This window comes from Bubalus kerabau, chromosome 2 (assembly GCF_029407905.1).
Source record: "Bubalus kerabau isolate K-KA32 ecotype Philippines breed swamp buffalo chromosome 2, PCC_UOA_SB_1v2, whole genome shotgun sequence".
Taxonomy (NCBI): domain Eukaryota; kingdom Metazoa; phylum Chordata; class Mammalia; order Artiodactyla; family Bovidae; genus Bubalus; species Bubalus kerabau.
This window is the reverse complement of record NC_073625.1, coordinates 88,136,997-88,164,857: the sequence shown is the minus strand read 5'-3', so window position 1 is coordinate 88,164,857 and position 27,861 is coordinate 88,136,997. Positions and strand designations below refer to the sequence as shown.

At 37.3% G+C, this 27,861-nt stretch overlaps 1 protein-coding gene across 1 annotated transcript in view; it reads right to left on the bottom strand.

The window, feature by feature from the left end:
• Positions 1-27,861, bottom strand: part of EPHA6 (EPH receptor A6) — a 1,024,550-nt gene that overhangs the window by 256,227 nt on the left and 740,462 nt on the right. The window contains exon 10 of the mRNA XM_055567870.1: positions 21,537-21,662. Coding sequence (XP_055423845.1) covers positions 21,537-21,662 — 126 coding nt within the window. The remainder of the gene's footprint in view (positions 1-21,536; positions 21,663-27,861) is intronic.

Here is a 27,861-nt window from a genome sequence, read left to right as displayed (position 1 = left end):
TCCAATACTTTGGCCACCTGATGTGAAGAGCTGACTCATTTGAAAAGACCCTGATGCTGGGAAAGATTGAGGGCTGGAGGAGAAGGGGACGACAGAGGATGAGATGGTTGGATGGCACCACCGACACAATGGACTTGGGTTTGGGTGGACTCCGGGAGTTGGTGATGGACAGGGAGGCCTGGTGTGCTGCGGTTCATGGCGTGGCAAAGAGTCAGACAAGACTGAGCGACTGAACTCAACTGAGCTGAATCCCATCTGGACTCCCCCTGGTGGCTCAGCAGTAAAGAATGTGCCTGCAGTGCAGGAGACATGAGGGACTTAGTTTCGACCCCTGGGTCTGGAAGATTCCCTGGAGGAAGAAATGGCTACACACTCCAGTATTCTTGCTGGGAAAATCCCATTGACAGAAGAACCTGGTGGCCTACAGTCCACAGGGTTGCAAAGAGTTGGACATGACTGAGCTGCTGAACAAATATGCAATTAAGACTATTTATTGACTATTATAGTATACATGGTTTCTATGTTATTATGGCTATCTTAAAACTAGGGAAAACTGGGATTTCCCTGGTGGTCCAGTGGTTAAGACTCTGCCTGCCAATGCAGGGGACACAGGTTCAATTCCTGGTCCAGTAAGATCCCATATGTCATGGGGCAACTAAGTCCCAGTGGGGCAACTAAGTCTCTGCATTGCACCTACTGAGCCCATGTGTGCTAGGGTCCATGCTCCACAATAAAAGAAGCCACTGCAATGAGAGGCTGTACATTGCAACTAGACAGGAGCCCCAGGTCGCCAACTAGAGAAAGCCTATGTGCAGCAATGAAGATCCAGCACAGCCAAAAATAAATAAATAAATAATTTAAAAACATATGAAAAACTACTATTTCTTAATATACTTTTACTCACTGCCTATTATAGGAAAAGAATAATAATAGCTAAGTATCTACTAAGCATTTTAAGCTCTTTATATAAACTAATGTACATTAGTTTACAATTTTAAAAAATGTACATTACTGAACTAACCAATTATGGATATTTAACAAATAGTAGGACCTTCAAGTTTGTTTAAATAAGCCACTGATAGTAATAGAACTAATTAACTCAGGGGTGTCCAGAGGATATCCACACATTTTGAAATCTCAATGGAAACAACATACTCTTCTCCATAATGTCTACTGGTACTACTCTCATTTCTGGGTTAGATTAGAGCTCTCACCCAGTAAGAAAATCCTGTTTTTCTTAAGGATATAAATGGTATATGAAATATATACCTTGAAAATTCTTACCAATCTAGCATTCTAAGAAAGTATTTCTTAAGCAGATCTTTAGATTTTTAATCTATTCTCTTGGTATGGTAACTGCAACTCTGATTTAAGACATATATTAATTTCAGTGTCCCCAAATTAGACATGAATAACAGTACCCATCCTAGATTATATGATACCAGTCATCCTGTTTGAAAGGGAAAATAATGGGTCCAACTCTACTACTGAGCTCTACAAGAGTATCTGCTAAAATCACATAAACGACATCTAGTTTTATTTATTAGATTAAAAGCTGATGAAATGGTAGACAACTGAAACATTATTGTAAGTTTCAAGTACTTTATAAGTTAAATGACACTATTTTAAAATCAAATTTAAATATGTAAATTAAAAAAAACTCAATAGGCCAATGGAAGACAGAAGTAAAGAAAAATTCATTTATAATAATAATGTGTATATATCATATAACACTTTAAAATTGAGATTAATAAGCATTAGAATTCTCATAAGCCTTAAAAAACATTTTGACCAGGTATATAACTGCAAAGAAAACAAGAAAACAATGTTGTCATTGTTTATTTATTTTTTAAATAGTGGAAGGCCAGATCTCTGAATTCCATTGCACAGAAAATCATGAGCCAGGAATAATTCATGTCCACGTTAATGGAACAAACAAAAGCTGAATGCTACTTGTCATGGATTCTGTTTATTTTGATTAGACAAGAGCAACAGAAAAAATATCAACAACTAAAAAGTAATATATTGCATTTAGTCAGTGTATGTATTTCCACACACTAGCTGCTATCTTTAGATAAAAACAGATCAGTCGATTTTGTGATCCATCATTTGTTTTTATGTATTATTTTATCAAAAGTAAGCTCAACATGTTCTTTAAGCAAATATTTTTAATAATATGGCTTATTAATTGATTTTTAATGTTAAATGTTTAAAGTTTATTTAGGAAGATAAATGGAGAAGGCAATGGCACCCCACTCTAGTACTTTTGCCTGGAAAATCCCATGGATGGAGAAGCCTGGTGGGCTGCAGTCCATAGGGTCCCTAAGAGTCAGACACAACTGAGCAATTTCACTTTCACTTTTCACCATCATGCACTGGAGAAGGAAATGGCAACCCATTCCAGTGTTCTTGCCTGGAGAATCCGAGGGACGGGGAAGTCTGGTGGGCTGCCATCTCTGGGGTCGCACAGAGTCGGGCTAAGTCACAGAAGTGACTCAGCAGCAGTTGCAGTAGGAAGATAAATAGGAAGAAATTCTAATACTCTTATTTCCTATTGTGAAAAATTACATGAAAAGAGTTTGGGATTAAAAATAAGAGAGTCAAAATCAATGTATATTGGAAGATATTAGAAGAATACATTTATTTTTGAGGTATCTCCAGGGTTCATCTCATTTTGTAGTGCATTTAAAACATAATAGTTCCAGTAACTGTTTAAAGCTGGTAGCATAAATATGTGCTTATCACCTTTCCCTGTCTGATGCCTCTGTAAAAATAGAAAAGAAAAACACTTAAAAAAAAAAAGAGCGCTAAGTTGTGTCCGACTCTTGCAACCGCATGGACTGTAGCCTGCCAGGTTCCTCTGTCCATGGGATACTCCAGGCAAGAATACTGGAGTGGGTTGCCATTTCCTCCTCCAGGGGATCTTCCTAACCCAAGAATCAAACCCTAGGCAGATTTTTTACCGACTGTGCTACACGGGAAGCCCCAACTAGGTGTAGCTCTTAAGGACAAAGGACCAGAGATGCGACTTCAGTGGATGAGATTTTTGCAAATTTTTAAACATGGAAAGTGACTGGGGAGTATAACGTGTGTTGTTTGGTTGCTACGTCATGTCCGAGTCTTTGCAACCCCACGAACTACAGCATATCAGGCCTCCCTGTCATCCACTATATCCCAAAATTTGCCCAAAACATGTGTGGTAGAGTATAAAAAGGAAAAGTTTGGTTTTGGTTAGAGAAGAAAAATTCACATGGCAGAACCACAGATAGACTCCTAGCTCAGGTACACCCATTATGGCCAAGGGCAGGAGTGACATGGGCTCCAAATAGGGTGAGGGCATAGACTGAGAGTTTTAAAAGGAAGGACTGACCACTAACTCCTACAAAATACAAGAAGATTCTTCCTAGAAAAAAAAATCAAATACAAACTGCATATTGGCATTTGAGTATCTTCAATAAAACAGCTCCCTAACTGCCCCAAATGTCACCTGCACTCCCATTCAGAGCTTCTGATCATTGCTTCACTCATGAAAATGAATGGAAAGTCAGGCATCACTGGACATGTGACACGTCCCCAGTATGAAAGAGAGGTAAACATAATAAAATATAAACAAGGAAAATAGAATAAAAATTGATGGTGCGTTAGAAGATATTTCACCCATCAAGAACATTCTCGATGCTTGAAAGAATGAGAAAATAAGAAAATTAGAGAGAATAGTGGAAATTAAAATGATAGCTGAAAAAATACTCCATAGAGTCTTGAAACATAGGGAGGTATAGTTGAGGAAGTCTGCTAGAAAACAGAACAAATCTACATCTACAAAGAACAAACCAGATGCCAAATATATGATGCTTAAGATGGTAAAAACTTAATCCACGGTTTCCATAAGTAATTAAGAGCAACCCTAGAGAGAATAAGAGAACTCAAATGAAGAAAACTGCACAAAAATACTACTAAAGATTTTTCAAAGAACTAACACCTCCAGACTGAAAGAGCCTGTATGTGTGCAGCACATTAACATGTCATTCCAAAGTAGAATCCTTCTGACATGGAATTTGTAAGGAGTAGTGCTGTTGGCTAAAGCATAGTAGAGTAATATCTTTAAAATTCATAGGGAAAAATATTTTTTACCTTACACTATGATGCCCAGATTACTTATTTATTGCATTTATTGGAAAGACATGTTCAGATATAAAAGAAAATATAACTCATCTGCAGTTTCCACTCTCAATTAGGAAGCAAACGGAAGGTTTGTTCCAGCAAAATGAAGATGGCAAATAAAGATGAAGATTCTTCCTAATTAAAGTTAAAAGCTCTTACACAGCAAAGGAAACCATAAACAAGACAAAAAGACAAGCCTCAGAAAGGGAGAAAATATATGCCAACTAAGCAACTGCCAAAGGTTTAATCTCTAAAATAGACAATTATCTCAATATATATATTAAAAAATTCAACAGAAGACCTAAAAAGACATTTCTCCAAGGAAGACATACCAACGGCAAACAGGCAAATGAAAAGATGCTAAACATTACTAATCATTAGAGAAAGGTAAATCAAAACTGCAAAGGTAAAACAAAACTACCTCACACCAGCCACAATGGCCATCATCAAGTTATCTACAAATAATGAATGATGGAGAGGATGTGGAGAAAAGGGAACCCTCCTCCTCTGCTGGTGGGAATGTAAACTGGTACATACAATGTAGAACAGTATGGAGGTTCCTTAAAATACTAAAAACAGAACTCCAGTATGACCCAGAAATCGCATTCCTAGGCATATATCCAGATAAAATCATAATTCAAAAAGATAATAAACCCCAATGTTCATTGCAGTACTACTAGCCAGGATGTGAAAGTAACCTAAATATCCATCAACAGAAGAATAGATAAAGAAGATATGATACATATATATAATGGATATCACTCAGCCATAAAAAGGAACCAAATTGTATCATTTGCAGAGATGTGGATGGAACTAGAGACTGTAATACAGAGTGAAGTAAGTCAGAAAGAGGAAAACAAATATTATATATTAACACATGTATGTGGAATCTAGAAAATGGTATAGTTGATCTTATTTGCAAAGCAGAAATAGAGACACTGATGTAGAGAACATATCCATATTTAGTATGGATACTAAAGGAGCAAAGGGGGTAGGAGGAACTAGGAGATTGGTACTGACATATACACACTACAATCTATCTATAAAATAGATAACTAATGAGAACATATTGTATAGCAGAGGAAACTCTACTCAGTGGTCTTTGGTGACCTAACTGGGAAGGAAATCCAGAAAAGAGGGGACATATATACACTTATATGGCTGATTCACTTTGCTGTACAGCAGAAACTGATACAGCAGTGTAAAGCAATTATATCCAATTAAAAAAGAAAAAGAGGAAGATCCTGTGATAGAGAAAACAGTGGCTTTAACTGAATTAAATGACCAGGATAAAGGATGAGTTTCATGTATCAATCCAATGGAAGCACGAGAACAGGATTAGGAATGCAGGGACTCAAATAGCAGAATCTGAATACTTTGGATGATGCTCTAGTCTTAGAACAGTCTGAAGCAGGATTTATTTATTTTTTTTTTAATTTTTTTTGTCAAGGGCCAAATAATAAATATTTCAGGCATGTGGAACATCCCGACTCTATAGCAATGACTTAATTCTGCAGTTGGAACACAAGGACAGCTGTAGACAATAAGTAAACAAGTGTACAGGGCTATGTCCCAATAAAACAAGCAATCTGGCCTATGGGCTGTAGTTTGCTAAAACCTGCCGTGGAGGGGCTCAGCTATGAATTCTCAGCAGTATTATCAAGAGGACCTACAAGAACAAACCTACTCTGCAAAAGGTGGCATCACTAAAAAAGACTTACACAATTCAGCAGTCAGGTTAAACCTGGCTCCTTTATCAGTTTTCAGCTTTGTAAAAAATGACATCTGAGTACCAGGAACACCTGTATTAGAAATCTAAGCAAATAGGGCCCAAACATTTTACAGACACTGCATAGTAATTTGAAAATAAGTTGCTTTTACATTTTTGCTTTGATTATAGCTAAGAAACTACCATAAGTATAAGAAATAGCATGGATATTTGTTGGAATAATATACAGAGACTTAAATATAACATTTAAAGTTATAAAATGCCACTTCCAAAGATTAACAACTATATTGAGAGGAGAGGTGGGTGTCTAAGGAAGCTAAATCTTTATCTATGGTAAGAGGAAGTCAATAGACAATGTCTAAAGTAAAAATGGATATGGAAGTAATCATGAGAATTATAAAAACATGATGAGTTCATAAGTACTGCCTCAGATGAATAGGGCTTGGAGTTGAAATGGAGAGTCTAGGGGAAGAATGGAATGCTTGTGCTTTTCATTATAAGCCTTGCTATTTTTAAAAAAAGTTAGATATATGCAAGCCACTTTGGTTTTGAAATTGAAAATTTTGATTATTGCTTTAGTGTTAAATAGCATGGAGTAAAAATAAAAGGCGTCACTCTTCTCCAGCACTATGAACATTTGTTCCATCAATCAACAAAGGAATTTTAACAGGCTAACACATCAAATATAAGATAAAAAGTCACATTTGTTTTCTTCAATTTACATTTTAAAAAATGTAACTCCCCGTTTTTTAAAGATGACAATCACTTCAGTTTTACTTTATAACTTTATAACAAACAGAATGATGTCCTGGTTGCCAAACAAAATAAATATTAATGTTAATATAGACTATAGGCCTCTGTTATTGAAGTCTTAACATGTTTGGACAGAAACTTCATTTTTTATCTTAGCCAGGTATTGGTTTCTGCAATAATTGGACCCACTGCCCAACAAGGAGGTGAGTAAAGCTTTTTTTATCTTTACTTACAACTTTATGAGGCAAGATGTTGTGGCCTACTCTTGAAAAGAATTCACTTTTCACTTTCCTTTCACTCTCCTGGTCATGCACAGTTAGAAAGTGGGCACTGCATTTTGTGGATTTGCTTCCCATTCTGCAGGGTTCTATACCGTAAATAATCTCTTTATGTCTCAGGTCATTTCTTGTGTTCATAGCAAGTATAGTTAATGGTATAAAAAATGTTACTTAGTATGTCAAGAGCATTTCTCTTTCTGTAGAAGTCAAATAACATCTAAATACAATGTAAATACCCAGAACACTCTCTAAAACTGCAGGTTCAGATTGCATTAACAAACAAGAGACACAGAACAACAACAAAAATGGCCCACTTTCATTCTTGGCTTGACTACTACTGGATTCTTCCATATTGATCTCAACAGGCCAAATTTTCTCTTAAATATTCCTGTATTCTGTATCTTAGTCATTCTGATTAGAACCTGAATTTTTTTTTTTTTCCTGTGTGTCTTACTGAATATCCTTGCCTTCTTACTGGTTTCTCTGCTGCCAATCACTGTTTACTGAAACCCTCCCTCTACAAGACATCAGAATAATCATTTTAATTGCAAGTCTGTGAAATTCTTCCAACACGCTTTAGTTGCTCTCCAGTCTCTTCAGGATGAAGTCATCTCTTCAGTCAGTCTTCTTTGATTCCTCATTTTAATCTGTCTGTTTTCTCTGAGAGGCTGATGCACGCTTATCATGCCACCACCACAACATTCAACCCTGGGCTTGTATAAGGTTGATTACTATCTTGGCCCCCTCACCCCAGTCCTACACTAGACCATAACATTTGATGATAAAATTAATCTAATGTATGAATAAATAATTTAATCATTTTTACATTTTATAAACTCCATATCCATCCATTAAAGTGTATGCAGCCCCTTGCACATGCCAAGTATTGTTTAAATGGATGAGGTCATAAAAGTGAGTGAGAAAGACAAAGAGGAAGACAGATAATGGGGAAAAAATGAACAGAACAAACATACATCAGCTGGTAATAACTGCTGCAAACAAAAGGCAGAGTAAAGGCAAAAGGGAGTGTGTGAAGAAAGTTGCTACTTTAAAAATGTCCTTAGAAGTTCAACACCCATTCATGATAAAAACTTATCAAAGTGGGTATAGTGGGAACATACCTCAAAATAATAAAAGTTATTTAAGACAAACCCACAGCCAATATAATACTCAATGGTGAAAAGTTCAAAGCTTTTCCACTAAAATTTGGAACAAGACAAGGATGCCCACTCTCACCTCTTTTATTCAACATAGCATTGGAAGTCCTAGCCACAACAATCAGATTAGAAATAAAAGGTATCCAAATTAGAAGGTAAGAGGTAAAACTCTCATTATATGAAGATGATATGATACTATATACAGAAAATCTCAATGACTCCACACAAAAACTACTAAAACTGATAAATGAATTCAGCAAAGTAGCAGGATACAAGATTTACACATAGAAATTGGTTGTGTTTCTTTATATCAACAATGAAATAACAGAAAAGGAAGGTTAAAAAAGTATCTTTTAAAATCACAATCTAAAAAATAAAATACTTAGGAATAAACTCTACCAAGGAACTGAAAGACTTATACATTGAGAACTATAAAACATTTATAAAGGAAACTGAAGATGATTCAAAGAAATAGAAAGTTATCCCATGCTGTTGGATTGGAAGAATTAATATTGGAAAAATGGCCATACTACCCAAAGCAATCTACAGATTTAATGTGATACCTATCAAATTATGGATGGCCTTTTTCACAAAACTAGAACAACTAATCCTAAAATTCATATGGAACCATAAAAGACCCAGAATTGCTGAAGCCATACTGAAGAAAAGGAACAAAGCAGAAGGTATAATCATTCCAGACTTCTGAAAATACTACAAAACAATAATAATCAAAACTACAAAACAATAATAATCAAAACAGCATCATACTGACACAAAGACACACATATAGATGAATGAAACAAAATAGAGAGCCGAGAAATAAACCCATACATCTATGGCCCAATTCATCTTTGACAAAAGAGGCAAGAATATACACCGGTAAAAAGACAGACTTTTAAACAAAGTGGTGCTGGGGAAGTTGGACAGCTGAATGAAAATCAATGAAGTTTGAACATACCCTCTCACCATATACAAAAATTAACTCAAAATGGCTTAAAGCTTTAAACATAAGACATGACACTATAAAAACTCAGAAGAGAACATAGGTAAAACACTCTCTGAAATAAATCATACCAATGCTTTCTTAGGTCAGCTACCCCCACCTCAAGGCAATAGAAATAAAAGCAAAAAATAAACAAATGGGACCTAATTTATAAGTTTTACACAGCAAAGGAAACTGTAAACACACACACACACACACACACAAAGAAAAGCTACAGAATGGGAGAAAATATTTGCAAATGATGCAGCTGACAAGGGCTTAATTTCTCAAATATACAAACAGCTCATATAACTCAACAATAAGTAAACCAAAACAGCCCAATTAAGAAATGGGCAGAAGACCTAAAGAGACATTTCTCCAAAGAAGTACAGATGGCCAATAGACACATGAAAAGATGCCCAACATAGCTAATTGTGAGAGAAACACAAATCAAAACTACAGTAAAGTACCACCTCAGGTTGGTCAGAATGGCCATCATTAAAAAAAGCCTACAAATAACAAAAGCTGGAGAGAACTGGAGAAAAGGCAACTCTTCTACACTGTTGGAGGGAATGTAAGTTGGTGCAGCCACTATGGAAAATAGTATGGATATTTCTCAGAAAACTAAAAATAGAATTATCATATGATTAAGCAATCCCACTCCTGGACATATATCCGGGCAAACTATAATTCAAAAAGATACATGCACTTCTATGTTCACAGAAGCACTGTTCACAATAGTTAAAACATGGAAATTACCTAAATGTCCATAGATAACTGAATGGATAAGAAAGATGTAGTACATATATACAATGGAATACTACTCATACATAAAAAGAATGAAATGCAATGCCCAGCAACATGGATGCACTTAGAGATTGGTTAAGTGCAGTCATTGAAGTAAGTCAGAACGAGAAAGACAAATACTATATGATATCACTTATATATGAAATCTAAAATATGACACAAATTAAACAGAATCAAGAGTAGAGACTAGACTGGTGGTTGTCAATGGGAAGGGTGGTGGGAGAGGGATGGATTCAGACTTTGGGATTAGTAGATGCTAACTGGTATATATAAAATGGATAAACAACAAGTTCCTACTGTAGAGCACAGAGAACTGTATTCAACCTCCTGGGATAAACTATAATGGAAAGGAATACAAAAAAAAGAATGTATATAAATATAAAGCCTAGTCACTTCGCTGCTGCTGCTGCTGCTGCTGCTGCTAAGTTGCTTCAGTCGTGTCCGACTCTGTGAGACCCCACAGAAGGCCTCCTACCAGGCTCCTCTGTCCCTGGGATTCTCCAGGCAAGAACACTGGAATGGGTTGCCATTTCCTTCTCCAGTGCAGGAAAGTGAAAAGTGAAAGTGAAGTCACTCAGTCGTGTCTGACTCTTAGCGACCTCATGGACTGCAGCCTACCAGGCTCCTCCATCCATGGGATTTTCCAGGCAAGAGTACTGGAGTGGGGTGCCATGTCACTTTGCTATACCGCAGTAATTAACACAACACTGTAAATCAACTATGAATATTCTTCAACTAAAAACACAAACAAACAAAAACAAGACAAAATGTCCTTAGAGTTTTCTCTGATAAAGTAATAATGCCCTGGGGTTGAAGGAAGTGAGGGAATGAAAAAGGAGTCAAGGTGTTACTCAATGGGTCACCAAGTACAAAGGTGTTGAGATGCGAGTCCATGTGACATGTTTGAAAAAGAGGTAGGAAGCCACTACTTCTAAAGAACAGTAAGCAAGGGAGATTTTGTGGGAGATGACGTTGAAGAGAGTTTTACCGTGAGTCAGGGAGTGATTAGAAGGGACTTCCCTGGTGGTACTGTGGTTAAGAATCCATCGGCCCATTGTAGGGGACACGGGTTCGATCCCTGGTCTTAGAAGATCCCACATGCCTCAGAGCAGCTAAGCCACTGAACCACAACCACTGAGCCCATCTACCCTAACTACTGAAGCCCATGCCTAGACCATGAACACCACAAGAAAGAGCAGAGCAGCCCCTACGCATCACAACTAGAGAAAGCCTGTGTGCAGCAACAAAGACTGAGAGGGGCAAAAAAAAAAAAAAAAAAAAAAAATAGCGATAAGAGGGTTTTGAGCAGACTGACACAAGCTGGTTAATAGCCCAAGGGCTCTTCAAGAGCTGTGGATAGAAAACCCACTACAGTAGGGCTAAGGGGGGAGAAAGGAGGCCAGGAGAGATGTTGATGGGATGGGCAAGGGTTAGAGTTGTGAAGTGTTAAAAGATGGCTGAAATCTGTAATACATTTTAAAGGCAGAACTGATAGGGTCTGCTGAAAGATTGATGGGGCATGTAAGAAATGTGAATCATGCTTTAAATGAGGGAAATCTGTGATTGCACCTTAAAGAATGACTTCATGACAATGGTTAATATCCATACCAATGTTGGTCCCACTAAGGCAGTTGGTTTTTTGGTGAATTAATGCACAAAGAGCTAGGTAGTGGTAGTAGTGACAACCCATTCTACCCCTACAGATTATGAACATTTATCAGCAGCTAGGATGCAGTGTTCACATCAGGAAGCTGGGAAGTGACTGCTGATAAAAGATCAACAGAAGGCAGAAATACAAGCAAGAAAGAGCCAAATTCACCTAAGATTGGTGGAAACTGTGGTAATGCAGGATAGGTTAAGAAATAGCAATTGTTCAAGTGTTGGAAGAAGATACCTTCTGAAGGAAGTGTAGATTCATAAAAAAGTTACTTATAATAAAGTAGTGGTTAATAAGAATATAGGTGCTGAAACCAGAATACTCTGGTGTTAATTTTGACCAAATAATTTAATCTGTCTTAATTTCCTTGTCTGTAAAGTGGACTTTTATCAATCTTGTGATAGTTAGCATTAGGAGGACTGAAAGATGATAATACAAGTAAAGCTTATCTCAAGCTTATAAACTTAAATAACTCTTGCTTATTATTATTACCAAAGAGAGACTACCTTTCTTGATAGGATGAAGGAAGGGAGTTAAACATGATAGATTCTGGCAGGAACAAAATATCAAAGGTTTCCATTTAAACAAAGAACTGCATTAGACCACCTGGAAAGCCCATGCGCTTCAAGTTCTAAACAATCCTTACATAACACACTTTCCCATCCTTTGAGTTTATTTATTTCATCATGAAAGTGATAAATGAGGAGCTGTAAAGATCATAAATACCTGCCTTGCTGCTGTTTCCATCTTTAAAAAATCATCAGGAACTGTTACTTCAATTTAGTTCTGAATAAAGCCCTCTGAAGTGTGAACTTGGGAAAAACTGATCATTTTAATTTTAAGATACATAATAGCCTAGGAAAAATTCTTGTTCATGATTGTAGATGTTAAACTTCAGAGTGGCAGTTTAAAAAATGTCCACGGATTGGGTACAAATTCATGATCAGAGATTTTATAAAGAATGAGGGATCAGTACCTATAAGATACAGAATTTCAACAATACAAACACAATTGTCTATCCCAATAAAGAAAAAATTAGAAAGTGTACTAAGTCATTGCCGCACAGGGAGCTCTGAGCTCACACAGCTAAATTTTAAGGCACAACAACTTGGGGATAACATTGGAAAGGACAAGTCTATTGGCTCATCTAACTGTGATGAAAAGGGGCCTGGAGAATTTAGGAAAATGCACCTGTATAAACATAATGAAATTTAATAGGAATATTTATAAAGTGGGACTATGAGAAAACATACACAAGTCTGGATAGATAATATATATGGTTTATATAGAAACATAGTGTGGGCATATAAATAAAATACAGCCTTGCACTCAGCATCATGAAGTCAATTGGACAAGTACAGAAACAGGCCTGGCTTCAAAGCAACTCCTTTGAGAAAGACCACTGGGGATAAGCTGGTGGTAAACTGTTCCAGTGCCAACAGTGTCTGGCAGATGTTCAAAAAGCAAATGCAAACCCAGCTGCATTAATTGAGGCCCGGCAGGAAAGGTGTTAGCTCTGGTCTCTGTGCTGATTAGAAAATATTTGGAATATTAGGCTCAATTCTGAAAAGATTTAGAGAAAAACTCTAGTTCTCCCAAGGAAGGTTATCAGAATGATGAAATATCCAGAAGTCATGTCAAAAATGGTTGAAAGGTTTAGACAATTTAGGCAGCAAAAGGATGATTTATGAGTTTCACATATGTTGTCTTCAAATCTTTGATGGGTCATGGAGTAGAATAGAAGAAGGCTTAGGTTTACTGTGTATAAGTTCAATTTTGCAGAACAAGTACCAGTGGGTAGTGTTATAAGATTACGTACAGGGCTATAAGGAAGTATACTCACAATAATCTTGATTTATTGGAACTGCTCCCAAGGGAACAGTCTTCTTGGTAAGGTAGTGAAGACTTTCATTGGCAGTGATCTGATAAAGGGTGGATGGTCAATTAGAATTTATTTTATTTCATTTGCTTCTCATAACAATCATGAATTAGAAAGGCATTTTATGTTTATTTTTATTAGTTGCCCAATAAAAACAAAAAAAAATTCTCTGTTCTTTAGTCGTTATACATTTTCTAAGTCATAAAAGAAGACTGAGCAATGAAGAACTGAGGCTTTCGAACTGTGGCGCTGGAGAAGAATCTTGAGAGTCTTGTGGACTGCACAGAGATGCAATCAGTCAATCCTAAAGGAAATAAACCCTGAATATTCATTGGAAGGACTGATTCTGAAAATGAAGCTCCAATACTTTGGCCACCTGATGCAAAGAGCCAACTCACTGGAAAAGACCTTGACTCTGGGAAAGATTGAGGTCAGCAGGAAAAGGGGGCGACAGAGGATGAGATGGTTGGATGGCATCATCGACTCAATGGACATGAGTTTGAGCAAACTCTGGGTGGTAGTGAAGGACAGGGAAGCCTGGCATGCTGCAGTCCATGGAGTCACAAAGAGTCGGACACATGACTGAGTGACTGAACGACAACAACAAATTTCTCAAACAACTACTATGATGAGGCAACTTGTAAGATTAGGAATTGTATTGATACATGTAAAACAGCACATGTACACTAAATGGCCCCCAAAATAAGATCTAGTGTTGAAATATAAGTAAAATAAAATTACCTTAAAGCTGTTTAACACTGATAATCAACCTAAGCTCTTAGATGTGTGAAGAATAAATTAATGACTAATTTACAATGATTTTACATTAATATATTAAAATAAATTTCTTTTGTTAAATTCATTTTTTCTTATGGCTTATTTGGTTTAAATAAAAAATAAACATATATATAATAATTATAGCCTCACGAGATGTAGGAAAAATTAAATTTTGAGTTCTTTAAAAAGAAAAAAATAAAATCATTTGTTGATTTGGGGAAAGTTCTTACTGTACTAACAAAAATGAAGTTTATTTTTAATTACTAATTTTAAACAAACTCCAAATATCATGGCTATCATTCCAGGTACTTAAAGCATTGGATTCCGAATTTTTCATGAGCAGATATTTATATCATAAAATATTTAGGGAGTTGGGCACAGAGTGTCATTCTTCTTATCCTTATCAATTGAATATAAAAATTATATCTTTTTTTACTTAATATTCATGTTTCCACCCTTTTATTGAATATCTATAGTATGACAGATCCTCCATATATGTTATCTCTAATCCTTACATTAATTCTGCAAGACAGCTATTATTATTATGATATTTTGTAGAGGAAGAAAGCAAATTTCTGAGGATCAGTAAACTTCAGAAGGTCACTGAATGAATTAGCAGCAAAGCTGAGATTTAAGCCTGTATCTGCCTGCCATCAGTCTGTCTTTTTTATTCATATCATACTGTTTAGGGAGAATGGGTTGTAGAATAAAGTCCATAATAAAATAAAATAAAATAAAATATTTATAATTGCCATAACAAAATATTATGGCAAAACAAGAAAATTTTAAACAAAAATTCTTTTCTGCCCTTTTTGACCTCCTCTCTCCCACCACTGGGTATTGTGTTTTTGCATTATCAACCAGACCCGCCCGCCCCCATGGGCAGAAATACCAGTTCAACCATTAACAGGGACATTCTCCTAGCACAAACAAGACAACCCTTTAAAAGATAACATTTCTTCTTCAGCTTGTAAGGAGTCACATGAATGACCATGATGTTGCTTAGATCTGGATTATACAAAAAGTCAATAATATGTAATTTGATGTACAGCCCTCAAAAAACTTATATAACTGTGCCTTGACTTCTAACAGGTAGAATAATTTTCAGCGCTTTCTGAGATGCTTGAACCAGGTTAAAATCCTCAAATTTGGCTCAAATAAAATTTTCCATTTATTTCTTAGATTGACTGGTTTAATTTTTTGTCCCCAAAGTGTAAAGCCCATCTTTCATTTCATTATTTGGTTTAGAAAACTATGAAATTATTAAGTAAAAGGCACAAAAGTCTTGCCAGAATCTGTTGATGATCCTACTTTCAGTCTACTGGTTGGGCAAAGGAGTTTCCAAGAATAAAAAGGAAAATGAATCTGACTTCTCTCACAAATTTTTTAAGTTGAAAGAAAAGGAGAAAATCTGTATCTGATAAGATCATATCATCTAAATATAGAGGAAATGAGCCATAAATTCAAGTTCCTTTTTGCAAAAAGTGAATTGTGAAACCAAAGCTGGCATACTGCCTACATTTTTCATTATAAAAGATGTACTATGGCTGTAGAAGAGGAACAAAAACAGAAAAGGGGATGAGAGAATTTAAAATTTATGAGTTTTAGTCTAAAAATAATAGATTTTTGGTTAGTGAGGCGGCTGGCTGGGGAATGCCAGAGGAATTAAGAAAGGCATATACAGTAAGCAGTGTGCCTTGCATATTATTATGTGTGACTATGAGCTCAAATAGGAATGACAATATATTAGGATGAAAAATTCACTGATTTGACACTCACTTTTTATATCCTTTTTTTTGTCCTTTTGATTTTCTTTTACCTGTAGATGATTGCTGAGAAACCAACAGTTAAAACTTCCTGACTTTTCAAGGAAAAGAAAAAATATGGTGACAGTAAGCCGGAAGAGAAAGCTGCTGGTGGAGGCAGTAATGAGTTTTGTATAGATAAAGGGATAGGATATGAATGACAGGGAGAGGTTATGCATTTCCACTGAGACTAGGGAAAGAGGGAAATAGAGAGATTGTGCATTTCCATTGAGACTAGGGAAAGAGGGAAAGTCAAATATAAGAAGGGTGCCCTATGGACTTAGAGACACAAGAATGATTTTTTTCAGTGAAATAATGTTTCAAAATTATAGATACTCTGCAAGTGTTTCATAGAATGGTTTAGGTTCAGTACTGCCCTGAAAAAGGAATAGCCTTTCAATGACCTTTTTCAGCTCACGATTAAAATTTTGATTACTAGTTTTCTCATTATCTCTCAAGATATGTGTAAAATAATGATTCTACCCTAATCTGACTTGGCGCTTTTAACTTGGGAATTTCTGTTTTACACTCCTCTGCCCACAGTATTTCATTTTATGATGCAGAAAGTCAGAGGAGATAGATGATCTTGATAGTCTCCTATGCAACAGAGCTCCTCACTTCATTTAAATGGAAATGTGCATTTTCATGGAAATTCAGGCCTGTATTGATGAACAAAGATAAGCTGCCACTATTAAATATAATAGTGATATAAAAAAAGTGTTCTAGGAAACATATTTTTAAAAATAGTAAAATTTACACTGACAGGAAAACCATTTTTTTAAGAATATATGCATACAGCAATATGTACAGCCTAGAAACAGGATAAATTAAAATTTCTAAAATCTGTCCCATAGTATTTGAATGGCTATAAAGTTGAAAACCCAGGACAAAGGTTGTGAACGTCAGGGTGAATACGTATCTTTGATAAGCACAGTGACTTAATATGAATAAACTAATTAGCATAGTGCCTTTGTGTAAGTAGATATTAGTCATGTAATAAACATTTTTCAGTAGACTTGTTAAGAAATGTCATGGGTTAAGTGTGGTATTATTTTCCACACTCTTTTCTTTCTTAAAATTTTAATGTGACTATTTTGGGGTTCACTTTTTAATAACACATTTAAGAAATACTTAATGATTATACATGGGCTTCCCTGGAGGTTCAGACAGTAAAGAGTCTGCCTTCAATGTGGGAGACCCCAGTTCGATCCCTGGGTCAGGAAGATCCGCTGGAGAAGGAAATCACAATCTGCTCCAGTATTCTTGCCTGGGAAATCTCATGGATGGAGGAGCCTGGTAGACTATAGTCCATGGGGTCACAAAGAGTGGGACAGGACTGAGCGACTTCACTTTCACTTTTAATGATAATACATAGTTTCTCCCAACTAGAAACCTGCAAAGCATTCTTAACTATATCTTTGCCAAAAAACATGCAGGCCATGGAGATTTTTCCTCAGCAATGACTTGTGACATATCCTTCTCATTGCTACTCTCAGTGGCTTCATGGGACCTGATATTAACATCTTTCACCTGACAATTGCCAAGATCCGATATCTCACCTCTTTTCCATCCTCCCCACAAGACTCCCCTCTCTACAGAATCTACATTTCCCCTTCAGTCACTTAATTTACTCTTCTGAGGGGAATAGGGATACCTAATGCACACAGATGAGGAGGAAATGGAATCTGAGAAGAAACAAATAGGTGGGGAAAAAATAAAGAATATGAAACAACCAGAGGAAAGTATTGACAGTAAAATATTGGGCAAGTAACAAGTTGTGCAATTACATTCCTGAGGTTCAGGGCAGGTCGTCCCAGGATGTGCCACTCTGGTAATATGGAGTATTTTGAACTGAAGATAATCAAGGCCCAACAGACTGAAGGAGATCTTTATACCATTCCCTTAACTGTCTCAGCCCACTTAGATGGAGGGCCTGGTCCAGAAAAGAGCTAACACAAAGATAACTACAAAGACTAAGGGTTAGTTGCCTAAACTTGCAGGGGGGGGTGGAGTCAGGGCCTAAAGATCAAATTCCTCTGTAACGCATCATCTCTGTAAGGCTTGGCAAATGTTTGCTTACTGAACGTCTGCTCTTTCTATCCTCTATGAATAGTCTTCCTTCCTTTGAAACCCCAGACCCCACCCTCTTCTTCTTAGCTCAAAATGGCATACAAGCTTCAGTTGCCTGCCTATCAGGGGGAGCCTCTCATTATCCTCTGTGCGTTTTTTGTAGTACACAATTAGATTTGTTTTCTCCTATTAACCCATCTTATGCCAATTTAATTAACAGACCAGCCAAAGACCCTAGAAGGATAGGGGAAAACTTTTCCTCCCTTACAATGCCATGAATGTTAGAAAATTATTAATTCCTTAGATTGACGATGATGATGAAAGTCACTCAGTTGTGTCCAACTCTTTGCAACCCCATGTTCTATACAGTCCATGGAATTCTCCAGGCCAGAATACTGGAGTTGGTAGCCTTTTCCTTCTCCAAGGGCTCTTCCCAAACCAGGGATCGAACCCAGGTCTCTCACATTGCAGGCAGATTCTTTACCAGCTGAGCCACCAGGGAAGCCCAAGAATACTGGAGTGGGTAGCCTATCCCTTCTCCAGTGGATCTTCCTGACCCAGGAATCAAACTGGGGTCTCTTGCATTGCAGGCTTTTTCCATACTGCTGCTGTGGGAAGTGCCCACATACTCATTAGACTTTCCCAAGTAAATAGAGTTTTAGGAATGTGACTTAATGAGGTTAACCAACAGTAGAGTAGTACAGGCCAGAGGCACAAAGAGGGAAGTTATAATACAACAGTTTTTTCTCATATAGCGTTTTTACTTTTATGATTCTTCTGAAGATAGACAGTAAAAGATCACTTAGCATATTGTTTGAAAGCTGAAATAGTTGAAGATGAATAAATATAAGAGACACTGATGTTAACTCTATATATCTATACTTCTTTCTTTGCCAAATGGAAAGAATCCCATTGTGACTTGTAGAGTTCAGACAGGTTAGGGAGATCATGACATTAAAATAGTCTCTTTAGTAGTTATTGCTTGCTTTGGCAGTATCTGTCATATTTTTATAGGATAAAATTATAGTTTGGTTAAAACCCAAACGATAAAGAAAAACTGAATGTATCTGCTTTGCAAACTAAAGAATGTCACCTGCACTAGCCATCTGGCTCTACGAGGATTGAGTCATAAGCCACGGCAGCCACTGACCTTTAATATACCCTAAAAGGATTTCAGGGTAGAGATCAGGAATTAGGCACTCTGTGCTCTGGGAAAACTGGCAGAACAAGACTTCAGAGAGTTAATTTTTTGGAGAAATTTTTTATGAACCTGGATTCTTGTATTTTTCCAAACTTAGAAAAGCACTAAAACCATTAACTAAGATAACTGTGCCTCATGACTGGCAGCTACCTTCTAGGGAGATAGGACATGTGTGCCTGGTTGCAGGTACCCCATTTGTCAAATCCCCCTTTACTTTTTCGTAACAGTTTCTCAGAGCTATTGAGAGGCTGTCTTCCAGGCTACAGTTCTTAATAAGACTATGAATGAACTCAATTCACAGTTTCTAAATTGTGCTTTTTTTTTTTTTAGTTGACAGTTTACACCTCAGATACTTGATGCTTATCCCTCAACATTATGATTTCAGACATTGGTGCTTAATCTATGCACAAAAGCTTATAAGAAATAATTCTCCTGAATCCCCATGAGTATGGAATAATACCAAATAAAAGGTCATACGACTTTTTCTCAGGGGCCAGAGGAAGCAAGCCAAATATAGGGTTTAATGGAATCACTCAACTTCCTTTTTTTTTCTATTTCTCTGCTGTCTTAAGGAAATGAACTCCAAAACTAAATGGGTATAATCAGTCATTCTTTTCAATTATGCCTTTAATGCCTATTGATACACTTTATGTTGGGCAGAAGAGAATAGAGAATCTGGTTCCATTCCAGGTTCTTAATCTTTCTGATAAGACAGCCTCAATGGCTATAAAGCATTAAGATTTAAGTGTATAGGACCCTTGTGTCAGCTTTCAGAGTGAGAACAGGCCTTGGAGGAGACATGGCCCATGAGGCAATGGGAGTGAAATGACATAAGAAAGGGCTGCCTTCAAATATTCCTGGAGTTCTCAATATAGTGCTATCTCTCTGTGTATCTGGGCAACAGTAAGCTTCTTGGGTGTAGTCAGCCAGAACTTTGAGTTTAGAAGGGTCCTGCTGTTTGTTGAATGCTCTGTTGTCACTGTCTTGAAATTCTTAATAGTATTTTTAACAAAGAACTCTACATTTGTTAGGGCAGGGAAGCCTGGAGTGCTGCAGTCCATGGGGTTGCAGAGAGTCAAACACAACTGCGTAACTGAACAATAACTACATTTGTTGTTTGCACTGGTCCCTGCAAATTATGTAGCCAGTCCTTCTGGGGAAGAAGAGTTTTGAAATAAAGAAAGCCTTTTGTTCTTTGCAAGGACACAACAGCCAGCTGGAATGAGATGCTCTGCTCTCTCTAAAGGATTACACAGATACCTAGCACCTAGAGGAGACTGACATCCTCCTTCAGGATCCAGTCTTTCTCTTTTAGCTCCCCCTTTTAGCTGCATGCATGGCTGCCCAGTCAGAGATTATATTTCCAAACTCTCTTGCTTTTAGGTGTATCCATGTGATTGTATTTGGACTATTGATTCCTGTTTGCTATTTCCAGGTTATTACCTTAAAGACAAAGCTAATTTTCCTAAAGGCAAAGCGAAAGAGCCCAAACCCCTTCCTTTTCCTTCTCAGAGATCAGAAGGTAGCTGTGCTGGTGATCAGCCTTTACCATTCAGAGGAGGAAAACATGCTATGGGAAGGCAGAGCAAAAAGTAGGAGGAACTCGGGTCCCTTCAAGACCTCCTGAATGACAGCTTCTCTGACAGCACAGATTATTCATCTTGTCCTTTGGACAAGGATTTGAGAGAGGAACACGTTTTTATTCTGAGGTCTCTTGGTTATATTGGCTTGGCCTCTACCCCAAATGTACAAAAGAAATTCTTCAGGGCTGATTCATAATAAATTTGTATTTATCTAGAATAACTGAATAATATAGTGTTCTGAGCATTTGAATATTCTACATAGGGACAATCATTAGTTTTCATTAAAGGGATATAAAACTATATTGAACCAAATTTTATACTCAGTGAGTCTCAGAACACTTCCGGATCTTACAGAACCTCAAGGTCATCACTGCGAACACTAATTATAGTATGTGTCTGTAGATGCTGGGGAATAAGTACAATAACCTATGAAAAACCTCCTGAAGTTGCATTTACAAAATAAATTCCTCTAACAGGATGTTAAAAATGTTTGTGAATTTTCTCATTGTTTGGAAACTTAATTTGGGAACTTGCAATACTTTTTAAAACAATAACATCATATATACAAGATAATTTTACTTTGCATTAAATTTTTTTTCACTGACTAAAACTGCTAAGATTTTAAATATTATGTTGATAAACCAGTTACAAAACTATCAAGGAATCATAATTTCAAAACTGTAGACTTGAAGTTTACCTGCCCCAATGACTCTCTCAATGCGTATTCTTGATGGATCAATCTCCTTTGCAAATTCATGGATTGCTAGGGATGGATCTTCATATGTATCTGGATCTATGTAAGTTTTAATTCCTGGGAAGCGTACTGCAACAGAATAAAAGACTGAATTAGTTTAAGAATATTCTAGCAAATCACACATCCTGTGAATAGTTAAAATGAGAGGTGACATACTAAAGTAGTCATTCTTTTTTTAAACTGAAGTATAAATGACTCACAATATTATGTTAGTTTCAGGTGTACAATATAGTGATACAATATTTTTATACATTATAAAATGATCACAACAATAAGTTGAATTGCCATCTGCCACCACACAAAGTTATTAAAATTGTATGGACTACTGTGCCTGTACTGTACATTACATACCCATGATTTATTTAAAACTGGAAGTTTGTATCTCTTAATCTCCCTCACTTATTTCACTCATCCCCTCATTCTCCTCCTGTCTGGCAATCACCCGTTTGTTTTCTGTATTTATGAGTTTGTTTCTGTTTTGTTATGCTAGTCCATTTGTTTTGTTTTTTAGATTTCACATATAAATGAAATCATATGGTCTTTCTGTCTGCTCTATTTTACTTCATATAATATGCCCTACATCCATTCATTTTGTCACAAGAGGTAAGATTTTATTCTTCTTTATAGCCAAGTAGTATTACATTATACATAATATCACATCTTCTTTATTCACTCACCTATGCATGGGTGAAAAAGACGACACTTAGGCTGCTTCCAAATGATAGTTATTGTAAATAATACTGCTTTGAGCCCAAGAGTGCACACATTTTTCAATTTAGTGTTTTTGTTTTCTTCAGAAAAATATCCAGAATTGGAATTGTTGGATTGCATGATATTTCTATTTTTAATTTTTTGAGGAACCTCCATACTGTTTTCCATAGTGTCTGCACCAGTTCACCCTCCTGCCCATAGTACATGAGAGTTTCCTCTTCTCTATACCTTGCCCACACTTATTCTTTGTTGTCTTTTTGATAATAAATATTCTGACATGTATGAGGTAATATCTCATTGTGGGTTTGATTTTTATTTCCTTATGATTAGTGATGTTGAACATCTCTCCATGTGTCAAATACCCATCTGTATGCCTTCTTTATAAAAATGTCTATTCAGTTCCTCTGCCCATTTTTGAATTGAGTTGTTAGGCATTATTATTAATGAATTCAATTATCTTTTATAATTATTATCTTTTATAATTTTGTGCTACCACATGCCACCCATTAGCTACTTGGAATCAAAATTTTATTTGTATAACTGTTGATATAAAATGATCTGGTGGTTTCAAAGACAGTGAGCTGACAAATTCCATAAGACACATTTTTATTATATTTCTATAAAAAGTTTAATCGGTTCACTTAGCCACTCAGTTCAGTTCAGTTGCTCAGTCGTGTCCGACTCTTCGCAACCCCATGGACTGCAGCACGCCAGGCCTCCCTGTCCATCACCAACTCCTGGAGTTTACTCAAACTCGTGTCCATTGAGTTGGTGATGCCATCCAGCCATCTGATCCTCTTTTGTCCCCTTCTCCTCCTGTCTTCAATCTTTCCCAGTATCAGGGTCTTTAAAATGAGTCAGCTATTCACATCTGGTGGCCAAAGTATTGGAGTTTGAGCTTTAAACATCAGTCCTTCCAATGAACACCCAGGACTGATCTCCTTTAGGATGGACTGGTTGGATCTTCTTGCAATCCAAGGGACTCTCAAGAGTCTTCCCCAACACCACAGTTCAAAAGCATCAATTCTTCAGCACTCAGCTTCCTTTATAGTCCAACTCTCATATCCATACATGACTACTGGAAAAATCAGAGCCTTGACTAGACGGACCTTTATTGGCAAAGTAACATCTGTGCTTTCTAATATGTTGTCTAGGTTGGTCATAACTTTCCTTCCAAGGAGTAAGTGTCTTTTAAATTCATGGCTGCAATCACCATCTGCAGTGATTTTGGAGTGTCCCCCCCCCCCAAAAAAAAGAAGTCAGCCACTGTTTCCCCATCTATTTGCCATGAAGTGATTGGACCAGATGCCATGATCTTCGTTTTCTGAATGTTGAGCTTTAAGCCAACTTTTTCACTCTCCACTTTCACTTTTATCAAGAGGCTTTGTAGTTCCTCTTCACTTTCTGCCATAAGGGTGGTGTCATCTGCATGTCTGAGGTTATTAATATTTCTCCCGGCAATTTTGATTCCAGCTTGTGCTTTCTCCAGCCCAGCATTTCTCATGATGTACTCTACATAGAAGTTAAATAAGCAGGTGACAATATACAGCCTTGATGTACTCCTTTTCCTATTTGGAACCAGTCCATTGTTCCATGTCCAGTTCTAACTGTTGCTTTCTGACTTGCATACAGATTTCTCAAGAGGCAGGTCAGGTGGTCTGGTATTCCCATCTCTTTCAGAATTTTCCACAGTTAATTGTGATCCACACAGTCAAAGGCGTTGGCGTAGTCAATAAAGCAGAAGCAGATGTTTTTCTGGAATTTTCTTGCTTTTTTGATGATCCAGAGGTTGTTGGTAATTTGATCTCTGGTTCCTCTGCCTTTTCTAAAACCATATTGAACATCTGTAAGTTCACGGTTCACATATTCCTGAGCCTGGCTTGGAGAATTTTGAGCATTACTTTACTAGCATGTACGATGAATGCAATTGTGTGGTAGTTTGAGCATTCTTTGGCATTGCTTTTCTTTGGGATTGGAATGAAAACTGACATTTTCCAGTCCATACAGTGGAAGTGATAAATAGATTTAAGGGACTAGATCTGATCAACAGAGTGCTTGATGAACTATGGATGAGGTTCATGACATTGTACAGGAGATAGGGAGCAAGAGTATTCCCAAGAAAAAGAAATGCAAAATGGCTGTCTGAGGAGGCCTACAAATAGCTGTGAAAAGAAGAGAAGCCAAACGCAAAGGAGAAAAGGAAAGATATACCCATTTGAACGCAGAGTTCCAAAGAATAGCAAGGAGAGATAAGAAAGCCTTCCTCAGTGATCAGGGCAAAAAAATAGAGGAAAACAATAGAATGTGAAAGACTAGAAATCTCTTCCAGAAAATTAGAGATACCAAGGGAACACTTCATGCAAAGATGGGCTCAATAAAGGACAGAAATGTATGGACTTAACAGAAGCAGAAGATATTAAGAAGAGGTGGCAACAATACACAGAAGAACTGTACAAAAAAGATCTTCATGACCCAGATAATCAGGATGGTGTGATCACTCATGTAGAGCCAGACATCCTGGAATGTGAAGTCAAGTGGGCCTTAGGAAGCATCACTAGGAACAAAGCTAGTGGAGGTGATAGAATTCCAGTTGAGCTATTTCATATCCTAAAAGATGATACTGTGAAAGTGCTGCACTTAGCCACTAGCACCCATATATTTTTCTTTTAATGTAACTCCAGACATGGGAGAAACAAAGCATGAACTTTCTCCCCAATCAAACATGCCCCTTAGAGTCCCTCCTAAGGAACTGTGGTTTTGGAGAGGACTCTTGAGAGTCCCTTGGACTGCAAGGAGATCAAACCAGACCATCCTAAAGGAAATCAGCCCTGAATATTCTTGGAAGGACTGATGCTGAAGCTGAAGCTCCAATACTTGGGCCACCTGATGTGAAAGACTAACTAGAAAAGACCCGGATGCTGGGAAAGACTGAAGGCAGGAGGAGAAGGGGACAACAGAGGATGAGATGGTTGGATGGTATCACCGACTCGATGGACATGAGTTTGAGCAGGCTCCAGGAGTTGGTGATAGACAGGGAAGCCTGGTGTGCTTCAGTCCATGGGGTCACAAAGAGTCAGACATGACTGAGCATTTGAACTAAACTATCAGTTCCTCCTGGACCTTTTTACTCTATGTCCCTAGGTTTTCCTGAACTCATGTCCTATTCTAGTGGCCTCTCCCCTTTCAGAAACTCTTAGGCAATAAAGCACAGACTCCATGGCACAGCAACAGGGAGGACCGCTACACTATGGATCATAGATCTTTCCTGTGATCTGGTAGTTGCTTCTATGGCCAAATTGCACATTTTCCTGGAAAGGATCCACTTTTCATTCTGGAGGAAGGGATAAGAATCAAAGGCCCAAATCCAGTCACTGACTATGTAGGTACTCCTCTTTCTATGGTGGGGGTGAGGGTACTCACAGCCCATGGGCAATTAGGAAGATGGATAGGGGTGGCTGGAAAACTTGGATGTCTGGGTACATATTAATTTGCAACTTCTATGTGAAGTCACAGACTCCAGTAGATATTTCTCTGCTTTGCTCACTAGTTTCTGCTTTCCTCTTTAGACAGTTAGTTCCTAGAGGACAGGAGATTATTTCTTAGAGTACATCTTTACACATTTCCTTAGCTATGGTTTTATAGGCAATGATCACACAGTCAACCTTTACTGAATACAGATTAGCAGGGGTTAAAAGATCAGTGCTATGTTTATTGGACTGCAAGGAGATCCAACCAGTCCATCCTAAAGGAGATCAGTCCTGGGTGTTCATTGGAAGTTCATTGGACTGATGTTGAAGCTGAAACTCCAATACTTTGGCCACCTGATGTGAAGAGCTGACTCATTGGAAGAGACCCTGATGCTGGGAAAGATTGAAGGCAGGAGGAGAAGGGGACGACAGAGGATGAGATGGTTGGATGGCGTCACTGACTCGATGGACATGGGTTTGGGTGGACTCTGTGTGTTGGTGATGGACAGGGAGGCCTAGCGTGCTGCAGTTCACGGGGTCGCAAAGAGTCAGACACAACTGAGCAACTGGACTGAACTGATATTTATTGCATATAAATTATACTCAGTTTTTTTGCTTCTTAGATTTTGAAAGTCATACAACACCCTGAGTTAAGCATTGTCCAGGTCTTAGAAACATGTTCTTGCAAGAAAAACTCAAAAGCAAACAAAAGGTGATAAAATGAGTTTAGAGAAGGTGGTGAAAAGCTCATCAGCAGTAATTTGCTTCATGAGTTTTTCCGTGCCTGTTCTTTCATTGCTTTTTGCCTCCTGACTTCTAGTACTAGATAAGCACCAATGAGAAGATGAGCACTTCTCAAAATCGTACCAGTAAAGCATATTTCTAGATAAACTTGACTGATTCTGAAATGATATGCTTTTCTTGACTGCTCAAACTCAAAAATTTGACTTTAGATTGGAGAAAATGAGAACAGATAATTTGTACCTCTAGTTCATACTCTTAATGATATTTTTGTAACTTAGTAGGAGTTGTGATTTCAGACTGAGTACTCTAAGTTCAAATCCAGTGGCTACTACTAGATGATTAGATTCATATGGTCATGTTGATAACATTACTTTATGCACAGATAACACATGCCATTTATTAACTTATGCATAGTTTTAACAATTCAACCACTTAATAATTTAAAGTGATATACATATCTACAGAGTAAACTAATTGGTTAGTATCACTTTTTTTTTCTCGTATACACAATATATGTAGTATAGCAAAACCCCCAAACTTAGTTCCAATTTTGAATATCTTGTTACTACTTATTTGTGTCTTCTTAAACATCTATTTGTTATCTTTCTTCTATCTTCTTGGCTTCCTCAGGTTATTTTCATTGCTTCTTGCTGGGACCCTCTGGTTCAGTTTATACTAAGCTACTAGTTGGAAAACAGGTAAAAACTTTTTCTTCTGCAGTTCAGTAGTGAATGTCCTGCAGTCAATCTTGAGGTTACTCAGTTTAAGTCACTGGACCGAGTGCCTAGATCCAGGTTTCTGCCTCTGTCTACATTATTTTTGGCTCATCCCATGACTGTTATCAGCTGTCTTGGTTCTCCCTTCCCTGCCAGGGCAGTGATCCTCAAACTCTTTGTGTGAAAAAACCACATAGGAGAGTTTGTTAAAAATGCTTATCCCTTAGCCCTATTTTGGACCTTCTGAGTCTGAACATAGGTAGATAAGGGTGAAAACTTTGATGGCGGCTGGTCCTCAGACCCTGCTCAGAGAAGTCATGTGAACCCTAGAAAGAGCCCTAAAGCAACCCTCTAGTTTATAATTTTCTCACTTAAATCCTTTCCATTCTCTGAAGGGTAATATGGGTTGAAAAGTGCCTTATTACTTCAGCTTAATTTGAAATAGAAGATGAGTTTAAATAGTTAAACAACTTGCTTCACATGTTATCGCTATACTATGATTAATTAGAGAACATCCCTTTCTTGTCAATTCAGTGTCTCACGACAGAGAAACTGCCTTGACAAAGTAGTTTGCAATTTGGAGGTGGAGGTGGGCGTTGGGTTTGGGGGGTGGTGGTGGTGGCAAGTATA